At 47.4% G+C, this 14,432-nt stretch overlaps 1 protein-coding gene across 1 annotated transcript in view; it reads right to left on the bottom strand.

The window, feature by feature from the left end:
- Window positions 1–14,432, bottom strand: part of GRK4 (G protein-coupled receptor kinase 4) — a 57,365-nt gene that overhangs the window by 20,616 nt on the left and 22,317 nt on the right. The window contains exons 6-8 of the mRNA XM_036275092.1: window positions 9,757–9,849; window positions 8,168–8,231; window positions 4,218–4,358 (exon numbers count right to left, since the gene is read on the bottom strand). Of these exons, the coding sequence (XP_036130985.1) occupies window positions 4,218–4,358; window positions 8,168–8,231; window positions 9,757–9,849 (298 nt within the window). The remainder of the gene's footprint in view (window positions 1–4,217; window positions 4,359–8,167; window positions 8,232–9,756; window positions 9,850–14,432) is intronic.

Below are 14,432 nucleotides of genomic sequence, written 5' to 3'. Positions count from 1 at the left end.
CAGGTCAGCCTGCGTGGTGGCTGAGTGGTGGCGCGGGCCTCTCTTCCTGCGGGCTACTCTGCATGTCTCTGGATGTGCGAGCAGGGGATGCTCACAGACTTTTCATAGACTGAGTACCCACTGGGACCTCTTTTCCCTATTCAAGGTTTTTGCCTACTTTTCTATTGGTCTGTATGTCAATTCACACACACACCCCTACCGTGGCTGCGACTGGACCGCACTTGATTCTTCTATGCATCGACTGGGGGACACTGACATCTTCATGCAGTGAGTCTCCCAGACCATGCACATGGTGTCCCTCGGCTTACTTAGGTCTTCTGTTATTTCTTTTTTAAAATATGTTTTATTGATTTTTAAGAGAGAGAGAAACATCTTTCGGCTGCCTCCTGCACGCCCCTTCCTGGGGATTGAGCCCGCAACCCAGGCATGTGTCCTGACTGGGAGTTAAACCAGGACCTCTCAGTCCATGGGATGACACTCAATCCACTGAGCCACACCAGCCGGGCTATTATTTCTTTTTAAAGTATTTTCTCAACATGACAATGTTGAACCTTTTCTTTTTAATTTACTTTTGAGACAGAGGGAAAGAGAGAGGGGGAGATGGAAAGAGAAACATTGATTTGTTTTCCACATTCATTGGTTGTTTCATGTGCCTTGACTGGGGATCGAACCCACAACCTTGGAATATCAGGAGAACACTCCACTAACTGAGCTACCCAGCCACAACGTCTATAATTTCTTGCACTAGCATTTTATAGGTCTCAGTAGAGAAGCCTTATACATTTTCAATATTTGCCTAGATTTCTGTTTTTTGATGCTATCATAAATGGTATCAATTAAAAATTTTCCTTTTCTGTTAGTTAGTATCACATTTAATAACTTGACTAACTTCCTAATCAGTTACTCAGAAAGTCTTGGACTGTCTACACACAGTCACGCTGTGGCCAGGGCGGTGGTGGGAATGAGGAGATGAACATGACAGGGACAGGGCTGACCCACTCATCAGCCGTATGCAGAATCAAGGATGAAGAATATTTCTAGGTTCCTTGGAAGTTGGCCAAGAAGGTGGAAACCAAAACATTTTATTTAAATAGAATAGACCTGGCTGGTTTGGCTCAGCGGTTAGAGCGTCAGCCCGTAGATCAGAAAGTCCCGGGTTCAGTTCCTCCTAAGGGCATGTACCTTGGTTGCAGTTTGTCCCCAGCCCCGGTTGGGGTCCTGTGAGTGGCAACCACTCAATGTGTCTGTCTCACATTGATGTTTCTCTCTCTCTCTTCCTCCCTCTCTCCCTCCCGCTCTATCTGAAGACAAATGCTAAAATGTCCTTGGGTGAGGATAAAATAATAAAATAAATAGAATAAACCACAACTACTTTTTGTTGTTGTTGTTAACTGTAACCTCAGAATATTTTTTCCATTAATTTTATAATGGCTGGAAGGGAGAGAGGGAGGAAGGAAGGGAGAGAGAGAGGGCAGAGGGGGAGAGAAACGTCGATAAAAGAAAAACACACTAATTGGTTGCCTCCCGCACATCCCTGACTGGGGCTGGGGATCAAACTTGCAATCCAGGTACCTGCTCTTGAGCAGAATCTAACCCGGGACCCTTTGGTCCACAGGCCAACACTCTAACCACTGGGCCACACCAGCCAGTGCATAAACAGTAACTACTTTTTATGTCCCTTTCATTAGTGTGGATTTCTATATTCAAGATAGTTACACAAATAAGTTTAAAGTAACTCCAAGATGAGCCCATTTATTAAAGATTTTCATGGAACACAGGTCAGACTGAGATATCAGACACATCAAGTCTTGCTATTAAATTTACACGGCAGCCATCCACTGCTGGAAAAGCTGTCCCCAGCTCACAGCAGCTGCCCTTGCACTGAGACATCAGTGACTTGGAGAAAGTGACCCCAACACTACACATCATTTTGCAAATTACCTGGCACTCTTTTCCTTCAACCAGACCTGTGCACTGCAGTAGATGCTACAGGACTATGCAATCAGGTGACGAGAAACCAGGTGAGAGATGAAACCACACCACTCACTGCTCAGCCTGGGCCTGGAACGGGTCCTGAACTCAGTCCGGACCCCTGGCAAGGTGGACTTTAAGGCTCCATACAACTGGGACGTGCTCGCTGAGGGCCACGCAGTAAATGATCCAGGTGTCAGAAAAAAGACAGAGATGGAGACAGGCTAAGAAGTCAGGAGACAGCTAGAGAAGGGTCTGCAGGCATGTCAGTCAGGAGCCAGGACCTGCTGGCTGCCAGCAGGAGGGGGAAGGGCACCTGGCCAACAAGACAAGCTTGCAGGTATGAAGAGTAACTGCCAGACAGGTGATGGAGGAGGTGAGGAATCTGTAACAGATCTTAAGTTTGAAGCAGGACCACCACTGTCTATGTTGTGTCCAGTGAGAAGTGAATAGAAAAAGAGGCTGTGACTGAAACAAAGCTGCTCCTAGCACCTGTGCCTGTTAACAGCACAAGATGGCAAAACTGCACACACTGCAACCAAGAAACACACCAAGCAATTCCCATGGCGGAAGGAAGGGGAGCTCGGAGGGAGGTCACTGAGCAAAGTGCTACTTACCAAGATCCACAGTGAGGATGGGACGACATACTTACTACCAGTCTCTGGGCACCTTCCGCAGGGCCCGCGGGACGACAGGAGGCACCTACTACCAATCCACTGGGCACCTTCCGCAGGGCCCGCGGGACGACAGGAGGCACCTACTACCAGTCTCCTGGGCACCTTCCGCAGGGCCCGCGGGACGAGAGGAGGCACCTACTACCAATCCACTGGGCACCTTCCTCAGGGCCCACGGGACGACAGGAGGCACCTACTACCAATCCACTGGGCACCTTCCGCAGGGCCCACGGGACGACAGGAGGCACCTACTACCAATCCCCTGGGCACCTTCCGCAGGGCCCACGGGACGACAGGAGGCACCTACTACCAGTCTCCTGGGCACCTTCCGCAGGGCCCACGGGCCGAGAGGAGGTACCTACTACCAGTCTCCTGGGCACCTTCCGCAGGGCCCACGGGCCGAGAGGAGGTACCTACTACCAGTCTCCTGGGCACCTTCCGCAGGGCCCACGGGCCGAGAGGAGGCACCTACTACCAATCCAGTGGGCACCTTCCGCAGGGCCCACGGGACGACAGGAGGCACCTACTACCAGTCTCCTGGGCACCTTCCGCAGGGCCCGCGGGACGACAGGAGGCACCTACTACCAGTCTCCTGGGCACCTTCCGCAGGGCCCGCGGGACGACAGGAGGCACCTACGACCAGTCTCCTGGGCACCTTCCGCAGGGCCCGCGGGACGACAGGAGGCACCTACTACCAGTCTCCTGGGCACCTTCCGCAGGGCCCGCGGGACGACAGGAGGCACCTACTACCAGTCTCCTGGGCACCTTCCGCAGGGCCCGCGGGACGACAGGAGGCACCTACTACCAGTCTCCTGGGCACCTTCCGCAGGGCCCACGGGACGACAGGAGGCACCTACTACCAGTCTCCTGGGCACCTTCCGCAGGGCCCACGGGACGACAGGAGGCACCTACTACCAGTCTCCTGGGCACCTTCCGCAGGGCCCACGGGACGACAGGAGGCACCTACTACCAGTCTCCTGGGCACCTTCCGCAGGGCCCAGGGGACGAGAGGAGGCACCTACTACCAGTCTCCTGGGCACCTTCCGCAGGGCCCAGGGGACGACAGGAGGCACCTACTACCAGTCTCCTGGGCACCTTCCGCAGGGCCCAGGGGACGAGAGGAGGCACCTACTACCAGTCTCCTGGGCACCTTCCGCAGGGCCCACGGGACGACAGGAGGCACCTACTACCAGTCTCCTGGGCACCTTCCGCAGGGCCCGCGGGACGAGAGGAGGCACCTACTACCAGTCTCCTGGGCACCTTCCGCAGGGCCCAGGGGACGACAGGAGGCACCTACTACCAGTCTCCTGGGCACCTTCCGCAGGGCCCACGGGACGACAGGAGGCACCTACTACCAGTCTCCTGGGCACCTTCCGCAGGGCCCACGGGACGACAGGAGGCACCTACTACCAGTCTCCTGGGCACCTTCCGCAGGGCCCACGGGACGACAGGAGGCACCTACTACCAGTCTCCTGGGCACCTTCCGCAGGGCCCGCGGGACGAGAGGAGGCACCTACTACCAGTCTCCTGGGCACCTTCCTCAGGGCCCACGGGACGAGAGGAGGTACTTACTACAAATCTACTTTGCACTTTCTCTAGGAGTCTCTTCTCATTCAGTGCCATGGCTTCACCTCTCCTCTTCTTTATTCTTTTTTTCTCTAGTTTTTTGCAGGCGTACATTTTCCCTGTAGCTCTCACTTGACAGGCACAAACCTAATTTAAAAAAGAGAAGAAAACATTTAATATACCCAGCATTTCCTAGGCTTTAGAGAAAACTGTGCTCCGTGATGCCGGCCCTGTGAAGAGCAGCCACAGAGCTTGAGGAGCCACGACCACTGGCACCGTGGAGACACAGTTTCTGGGCTGGCTCTCTCCCGCCCAGTCTTCTCCTCTACAGAAGGGAGCCGGGCCCAGCAAGTGAATAGAGGTGCTCAGTGAACCAAGGCAGTGGGCACACGGGACTTGTTCATATGTGATCGTGGTGTGACTGTTGTTGTTTTTTAAATCCTCACCTGAGGATATTTTTCTGTTTATCTTCACATAGAGCAAGAGGGTGAAGGTGAGAGAGAGAGACAGAGAGAGAGAGAGAAACATCAATGTGAGAGGGAAACATCGACTGGTTGCCTCCCGCACAACACTGACCAGGGCCAGGGACCAAACCACAACCAAGGTACATGCCCTTGACCAGAATCGAACCTGCGACACTTTGGTCTGCAGGCTGACACACTAAGCACTGAGCCAAACCTGCCAGGGCATGGATGCGACTTTAATTTAATGTGTCTTCCTCCTTCTTGTACAAAAGCAAACATTTTAGAAACTAAACAGATTCTTGATTTTTTTAAAAAGTTCAAAAATATAAGAAACTTTATTTCACAGAAGTCATAGACTTCCATAATTTATTCTACTTATTTTTATTTTTTTTTATTTTTTTATTTTTTTATCCTCGCCCGAGGACATTTTTTCCATTTTTTGTTCAGGTAGAGTGGGAGGGAGAGAGGAAGAGAGAGAAAGAGAGAAAGATCGACGTGAAAGGGACACATCGAGTGGCTGCCACCCGCACGACCAACCAGGGCCGGGGACAAACTGCAACCGAGGTACGTGCCCTTAGCGGGAACCGAACCCGGGTCTCTCTGGACCGCAGGCCGATGCTCTAACCGCTGAGCCAAACCGGCCAGGGCTATTCTACTTAGTTTTAAAATCATATTTATATATTACGTAACTTTATATTTTAAACGTTTTCAAACATACAAAAATAAAGAGAATAGGAAACTGTGTACTAAGTCTCCAGGTACTAGTCCCCAGGCTCTGGACTGTCAGCATATAGTCCACCCACATCTCACTCACTCAGACACGCCACCCCCACATCCCATACACACCTACTGCACAACCACACTCAGGCACACACCACACACACACACAAGCCCCCGCATCCCATACACACCTACTGCACAACCACACACAGGCACACACCACACACACACAACCCCCACATCCCATACACACCTACTGCACAACCACACACAGGCACACACCACACACACACAAGCCCCACATCCCATACACACCTACTGCACAACCACACACAGGCACACACCACACACACACAAGCCCCCACATCCCATACACACCTACTGCACAACCACACACAGGCACACACCACACACAACCCCCACATCCCATACACACTTACTGCACAACCACACACAGGCACACACCACACACACATACACAAACACACAAGGATTACTTTAAAAGCAAATATAAAACATGAGATAATTTTACCCATCAATAAAATAATCCTTATAATAAAATATAAAGCTTATTGTGAAAAATACTTAAAGTATTCATAAGGACGATTGACAACTCACCTGAAATTCCAAGATAACTATGATTAATATTCTGTTGGCTCCCTGGCCGGTTTGGCTCAGCAGTTAGAGCATGGGCCTGCGGACCAGAGAGACCTGGGTTTGGTTCCAGCTAAGGGCGCGTACCTCGGTTGCAGTTTGTCCCCGGCCCTGGTTGGTCATGCAGGTGGCAGCCACTCGATGTCTCCCTTTCACGTTGATGTTTCTCTCTCTCTCCCTCCCTCCCACTCTGTCTGAACAAAAAATGGATAAATGTCCTCAGGTGAGGATATATATATATATATATATATATATTCTGTTGGCTAGCTTCTAGTCCCCCTCTGCACACATAAATGCAAGAACATATACTTGCTCCCGCCCACCCTGGTTCTAGGGGAAGACTGGACTTTTGTCTTCTAATCCTCCTTCCCATCGTACAGTGTGTCTATTTTCTCATCATTAAATGTCCCCCAAATATGTGACTATGCCAAAACATAGTCCATTATTTCCCCACCATTAAGTTGCACAAAGATCTCTGCCGGTAAAATCTTCACCATGAACGTAAGTGGAGCTGCCATGACGAATGGGCAGGGCAGGGAGGGTGGCACCAGCCATTGCACCAGAGCCAGATGCCACTACTCCTTTGCTCCTCAACCACCCAGGGAAGCAGAGGTCTCACACCTGCAAGTGGTAGAAGAGGAACTTGACCTCCCCGCCCTACTCCTCGTGTGAGCTCTTTCGGCTACACTGTGCTGCCCCTGAACCCTGCCAGCAGAGATACCTCCCAGTGTGCCCTTTGCGCCGTGCTGGCCACAGGACCCACTAGTTCATGTTGAAGGACTCAGCAGAGAGGGAAGCATTACTGCTAACAAGATGTGTGCCCTTTCAAAGCTGCTGGTAGAGGTGTTGGCATGAGGGAAAAGGACATGTCCTAGGGGATGTGGACCTGAAAGTCCTGTTCACACCCTGGGCTGCCACTGTGCACAGCAGGGCCAGCACAGGCCTGTCAAAGCCACAGTGCCCACTCCACCCCTTGTATAGAAACACACGGAAATGGGTTATACAGCATAGACACCGAACCTTCCACCACATTTAACATTCTAACAGGTCCTACTGAATCCACTTTTAAAACTTACATGTGACTATTATAACAAAAACTTCATTCTTTTGTGAACACAAGACCCATGTGTTTGAAACTTCTTTTCCTTTGTTCTTTGACAAAAATCTGAGTTTCGTAGTTGGAGATCACGAAAGGAAGAATAACAGGAAGTGAAGAGAAAATAACTTCGCTGCTCTGGGAGGTGTTCAAACAGAGGAGGGATCTCCCACAGAAATATCTACTGTGAAGGGCTAACAACAAGTACTCGATTGGTTTATGTAAAATATTATAAAAGTTCTCGAGAACTGCCCTGGCCAGAGTAGCTCAGTTGGATGGGCACTGTCCCAATACACCAAGGTTGCAGGTTCGATCCCCGGTCAGGGCACATGCAAGAATCAACCAGTGAGAACATCAATAAGTGGAACAACAAGTCGATGTTTATCTCTCTCTCCCTTTTCTCTCTCTCTAAAATCAATACATTAAAAAAGAAACAAGAAACAGCCCTGGCCAGTTTGGCTCAGCGGTTAGAGCATTGGCCCATGGTCCAGAGAACCCGGGTTCAGTTCCCACTAAGGGCATGTACCTCGGTTGCAGTTTGTCCCCAGCCCTGGCTGGGTCGTGCAGGAGGCAGCCACTTGATGTGTCCCTCTCACATCGATGTTTCTCTCTCTCTCTCTCTCTCTCTCTCTCTCTCTCCTCTTCTCTCCTTCCCACTCTATCTGAACAAAAAAACGGAAAAATGTCTTCAAGGATAAGAAAAAAAGGAAACAGAACAATCTTTTCAATCAGGACAAACTGAGCTTAAACATTGGACATGGGAAAAAACAATTTCTTTATGAAGTGAAAGGAAAAACAAAAAATAATGATTTCCCCCTTATATTTTCTAATTTTTAAAAAAGCTTTTAGCAAAGTACCTTTTGCTCAAAGTTCAAACTTAATTCTCATGGTTGGCTAAAATGATTCCCCAAATACACAGTAAGGAAATCAGTGTACTGGTTAGGTGGGTGCATTCCCTGAAGATCAAGTCTGCCAATCACCCCCTGTCCAGTACTGCTCACGTCCGCCCCCATATTACTTACCTCTCCAAATCCACCTTTTCCTAGAACTCTGTAATGTCTAAATGTTTTCTTTGTTACTGGTTGCCTAAATAATAGAAAAAAAAGTTTCAGGTCTCACATCACATTGTTTTTAAAACAGAAGCCTAGGACAACCTGTCCCTTCCTCGATGTGGAGGTGGGGGGGGGGCTGTCTATCTTTCAAACAAAACTTTTTTTCCCTTAAAAAATTAAAAATAAAAAAAAAATAAAACAGAGCATCCTCCCCAGCTCTTGTTCTAGGCTTACCTATGGAACCACACTGGTCAAAGGGAGTGCCCAGGACAGAGAGCCCGTGTACAGGGACTGTGGCTCCTTCCAGGGGGACAGCTCTCAACCGCACTCGGCAACAAGCACACAGAACATTTCAGATTTACTGAGAACTGATGGCAGATGCAGAAGGGTCCCGTTATCGTTACTAACGAAAGACAATTCTGCAACCAGCCTGCACTGTGAAGTGTTTGTCTTCTCAGCACCCGCTTTGGGCTGAGGAAAAGGACGTGTCTACAGAATGCTGTTCTTTCAAAAACTGGACATCTCAATCCACACGCGTGAACTAGAACTGGGGATGTGGTCAATCAGTAACACCTGTGATCACACCGCCACCGGCAGCAGCTAACACCCGTGAGCACACTCTGTGCACAGGGCTAGGAATGCTAAGCAGTTCACATTTTCTCAGGCCACCGGCAGTCCAGTGGGGTGGACCCTCAGTGCCTCTGTCTACAGAGCAAGGACCTGACACTTAGAAGGACTGTCACTGCCTGAGGCCACACAGCTGCGGGAGGCTGAGCACAGCCCGAGACCTACAAATTGTATTTCTGTGACCCTAAGACATGTTTCATTTTCTAACAACTGCACCAACATGGTTAACTACCCTTTAAAAAGTCAAACAGCCCTGGCTGGTTTGGCTCAGCAGTTAGAGCGTCAGCCTGCGATCCAGAGAGACCCGGGTTCGGTTTCCACTAAGGGCGCATACGTTTGCACTTTGTCCCCGGCCCTGGTTGGTCGTGCGGGTGGCAGCCACTCGATACGTCCCTTTCACGTCGATGTTTTTTTCTCTCTCTCTTCCTCTCTCTCCCTCCCACTCTATCTGAACAAAAAATGGAAAAATGTCTTCGGGTGAGGATAAAAAAATTAAAAAAAAAAAAAAAGAGTCAGGCCCTGGCCGGTTTGGCTCAGCGGTTAGAGCATCAGCCTGTGGTCCCGAGAGACCTGGGTTCGGTTCCCGCTAAGGACACGTACCTCGGTTGTAGTTTGTCCCTGGCCCTGGTTGGGTTGTATGTGTCCCTTTCACGTCGATGTTTCTCTCTCTCTCTCCCTCCCACTCTATCTGAACAAAATATCAAAAAATGTCCTCAGGTGAGGATAAAAAAAAAAGATTAAAAAAAAAAAAAGTCAGAACAAAGTCAACTGAATGAGAAGGAACTAATAACACGTTAATAATTTTTGTACAAAAATACCGCATACAAGGCAAGATTTTCAATAGTATTTTCACAGATGAAAAAGAATACACCAATCAGGGTGCACTATCAGAAGTTACTGTTGTTTTCATTGAATCTTAAATTAGAACATACCTTTCCAGCCATTTCCACTGTAAAAATCGAGAAAAATATGTGCTTTCTTGATATTCTTCAAATGGCTTTCCAGTTAAATAGGAATGGACAGCTCTAGAAAAAGAGTACATGCAGTTACACGCCTGTGTTCACCACGGGATGAAAACCACTGTGCTGGTGCACTGGGGAGCCCTGGACGTGGGAAAGGGAACCACCCCACGCTATTCACTGTATTGGATGCCACCAGCTTCTAATGCTATCAGTAAAAATACAAAGGCCAAAACTCAAAAGAAATTAAATCAGCTTACCCTCCCAAAGTCAGAGGTTCTTTTTATGTATATCGACATCACAGAAATAAATATTTGATAAAAACAATTTACTGGTAAAAAGACAATAGTTTAAAATATATACAAAGTGTATGTGTGTATGTGTGCACACATGTGCACACACATGTATATTTCAGGGAATGTAAACATTTTGTAAATAAAATGGAGTGAGTGTCAAACTGATAACAGTCACCAGGCAGAAAATGTTAGTATGTGATACAACTCTTTTTTACCACTGAAAATAAAGCATTCAATAAATTATTTTATGTTACACATTTCAAATTGCCTCTTAGGTCTTACTTGTGACTTGATTACAGAAGTAGTAAAGTTCTTACTGTGGAGTAGATAAAGGACAGATGTAGCTGTCCTCTGGAACAGCTCATTTGTTATTAAGCATCTACTGAGTAGTCTGCAAGCATGTGCCAGGTGCTGGCGGAAGCACATGTTCTGAAGGCCCTACCAGTTCCGAGATCCTTTCGGCGTGTTCGATGACAAAACTGTATTTATAACACTACTCAGGCCTGGCTGGTGTGGCTCAGTGGTTGAGTGTCGACCCTGCACCAAGAGGTCACCAGTTTGATTCACAGCAGGGCACATGCCCAGGTGGTGGGCCTGATCCCCAGTGGGGGGCATGCAGGAAGCAGCGAATCAATGTTCTCTCTCATCGATGTTTCTATCTCTCCCTTCCTCTCTCTCTAACAATCCATTAATATCCTCAGATGAGGAATTAAAAAAAGAAAAAAAGAAAACACATCCTGGCTAGTGTGGCTTAGTTGGTTGGGCATCATTCCATGGACTGAGAGGTCCTGGTTTGATTCCTGGTCAGGGCACATGCCCAGGTTGTGGGCTTAATCCCCAGTAGGGGGCATGCAGGAGGTGGCCGATTGGTGTTTCTCTCTCATTGATGTTTCTGTCTCTTTCTCTCCCTTCCTCTCTCTCTGAAATCAATGAAACAGCTCTCTCCAGTTGCTCAGTGGTTAGAGCATAGACCTGCAATCCAGAGAGACCCAGGTTCAGTTCCTGCTAAGGGTGCGTACCTCAGCTGCAATTTGACCCCAGCCCTGGTTGGTCGTGCAGGTGGCAGCCACTCGATGTGTCTCTTTCACATCGATATTTCTCTCTCTCTCTCTCTTCCTCTCTTTCCTTCCCACTCTATCTGAACAAAAAATGTCCTCGGGTAAGGATAAAAAAATAAATAAATAAAATCAATAAAACATTTTAAAAACTGTAACACACTACACAGCAAAAGAAACAACAATCAAAATGGAAAGGGAACCCACTGTACGGGAGAGCATAATTGCCAATGATGTATCAGATAAGGAGTTAATTTCCAAAATATATGGAGTACTCATATGACTCAACAAAAGGAAGACAAAGAACCCAATTGAAAAATGGGCAGAGGACCTAAAGAGACACTTCTCCAAACAGGACATACAAATGGCCAAGAGACATATAAAAAAATGCTCAACATCACTAATCATCAGAGAGATGTGAGGTATCACCTCACACCTGTCAGAATGGCCGCCATCAACAAATCATCAAACAACAAGTGCTGGAGAGGGTGTGGAGAAAAGGGGACTCTAGTACACTGCTGGTGGGAATGCAGACTGGAGAAGCCACTATGGAAAACAGTATGATGTTATCTCAATAAGTTAAAAATTGAACTGCCAAATGACCCAGTCACCCAGTGTTCCCACTTCTAGGAATATACCCTAAGAAGCCTGAAACACCAATCAGAAAGAAGATATGTACCCCTATGTTCATAGCAGCACTATTTACAATAGCTAAGATCTGGAAACAGCCCAAGTGTTCATCAATAGATGAGTGGATAAAAAAAGCTGTGGTAGCCCTGGCCGGTTTGGCTCAGCGGTTAGAGCGTCGGCCTGCGGTCCTGAGAGACCTAGGTTCGGTTCCCGCTAAGAGCGCGTACCTCGGCTGCAGTTTGTCCCCGGCCCTGGTCAGTTGTGTGGGTGGCAGCCACTCGATGTGTTCCTTTCACATCGATGTTTCTCTCTCTCTCTCTTCCTCTCTCTCCCTCCCACTCTACCTGAACAAAAAATGGAAAAATGTCCTCGGGTGAGGATAAAAAAAAAAAAGCTGTGGTACATTTATGCAATGGAATACTATGCAGCTGTAAGAAAGAAAGATCTCTTATCCTTTGAGATGACATAGAGGGACCTGGAGAGTATTATGCTAAGTGAAACAAGCCAAGCAGAGAAAGACAAATATCACATGATCTCACTTATTTGTGGAATATAATGAACAAAACAAACTGATGAACAAAATAGACCCAGAGTCACAGAAGTAGGGTACAGACTGACAATTCTCAGAAGAGGGGGTGGGGGGAAGGGAAGGGATAAACCACAGAACTTATATGCATGTATGTGTAACCATGGACATAGACAACAAACCTGGGGATGGCGGTGGTGGGAGCGGATGGGGAGGAAGGTGTCAATGGGGGAAAAGGAGAAACATTGTAACAAAAATAAATTAATTTTAAAAAATCAACAACGGCTCTGGCCGGTTTGGCTCAGCGGTTAGAGCGTCAGCCTGCGGTCCGGAGAGACCCGGGTTCGGTTCCCGCTAAGGGCACGTACCTCGGTTGCAGTTTGTCCCTGGCCCTGGTTGGTCGTGCGGGTGGCAGCCACTCGATGTGTCCCTTCACGTCGATGTTTCTCTCTCTCTCTCTTCCTCTCTCTCCCTCCCACTCTATCTGAACAAAAAATGTCCTCGGGTGAGGATAAAAAAAAAAAAAAAAAAAAAAGAATAAGCTGTTTCACACTCACAACTGTAAACCTACTTCTGCCACACACTGCATTTTATTTGTGTATTTCAGTCTATAAATCAATGGCCACCACAGACCTACCAGTGGATCTCAATTTCACCTCCTCCTACTCCTTACCTCAAAACAACAGACTTCTGCACTGCTCCGGGTGGGAAATAACCCTACTGCACACATTTCAAAAACCAGGACATTTGCCCTGGCTGGTTTGGCTCAGCAGTTACAGCATCGGCCCACAGACCAATGAGTTGTGGGTTCAATTTCAGTCAAGGGCACGTACATTGGTTGTGGTTTGTCCCCGGCCCTGGTTGAGTTGTACGGGAGGCAACCAATCTATGTGTCTCTCTCATGTCAATGTTTCTCTCTCTCTCTCTCTCTCTCTCTCTCTTTCTCTCCCCCCTTCTTACTCTATCTGAAGATAAATGGAAAAAAGTATCCTTAGGTGAGGATTAAAAACAAAAACAAAAACAAAACAGGACATAAAAAATTGCACCATTTCAGCACAGGCTTTCCATACAGCCCCCAAGGTGGTCCCGCCCACCCCCACCCCATGCATGCCGACTGCCACCACAGCTGCCTGTGGAAAGCAGCAGGGGGCATCAAGGGGTCCCTCGTGTACACGCTGCAGCATCAGTATTCTAGGATCCAAATGAGAAACCAAGGTTGGGGGGTAAAGGCTGTTAACAGTGCAGAAATGAGACAAAGTAATAGAAAACGTTGCAACTACTAGTTGCTAAATCGACAACAAATGACAGACAGTAAGTGTCTAGAGAGTAAATTTCAGTCATCAGTTGAATGAACTAATCAAAACAGAGAGCCAAGTATCAAAACTTATTTAAAGATTAGCAGCTTTAGGTTCCTGTCTTAAAAGGTGCACGGGGGGGGCAGAATTGTTGATCAGTCTGATAGAGGCATGTACATCAGCCCATATTTTCCAACAACAGGGCAGAAGTCAAAAACCTTTGCTTAATAAGAGTTAAAAATGCAAACAAATCTAGTGAACAATAGATGTCTCTTAAATCAAATTGGCTGATGAATGTCTTAGCTTGTTTGGGCTGCTATAACAAAAATACCAATATGTCCATTCAAGTTTTATTGGTTTCTTCTTAAAACCGGGGGAAGGAGCCTTTGTGCATGAAGAAATTCACCACAGAGTTACTTACGCTACTGAAAAATGACAAAAGGGGCACTGATTATGTAAATTATAACATGATAAAATACCGTCTTTACAACTGATGTCTGCAAATGTTTTAAAATAGATTAATTTTTTTCTATATTGTAAGATAAAAATGAGAAGAGTGCAATAGGATTTAAATAGGCATGGTGATAATCATGTCTAACATATTTGGAAGATGATTATCTAAAAGTAATTCTTCTTTCTACATTTTTTTTCCAAATTTTCTTTTTTTTCCTTCTTTTTTTTTTTAATCCTCACCCAAGGCCATTTTTGCATTTATCTTCAGATAAAGCGGGAGGGAGAGAGGGAGGAAGAGAGAGAGAGAGAAACATGGACATGAAAGAGACACATCGATTGGTTGCTACCCACACAACCCCAACTGGGGCTGAGGACAAACTGCAACAGAGATACG

This window comes from Molossus molossus, unplaced genomic scaffold, assembly GCF_014108415.1.
Source record: "Molossus molossus isolate mMolMol1 unplaced genomic scaffold, mMolMol1.p scaffold_m16_p_1, whole genome shotgun sequence".
Taxonomy (NCBI): domain Eukaryota; kingdom Metazoa; phylum Chordata; class Mammalia; order Chiroptera; family Molossidae; genus Molossus; species Molossus molossus.
The sequence above is the reverse complement of the archived record's forward strand: the minus strand, read 5'-3'. Positions and strand labels throughout refer to the sequence as shown.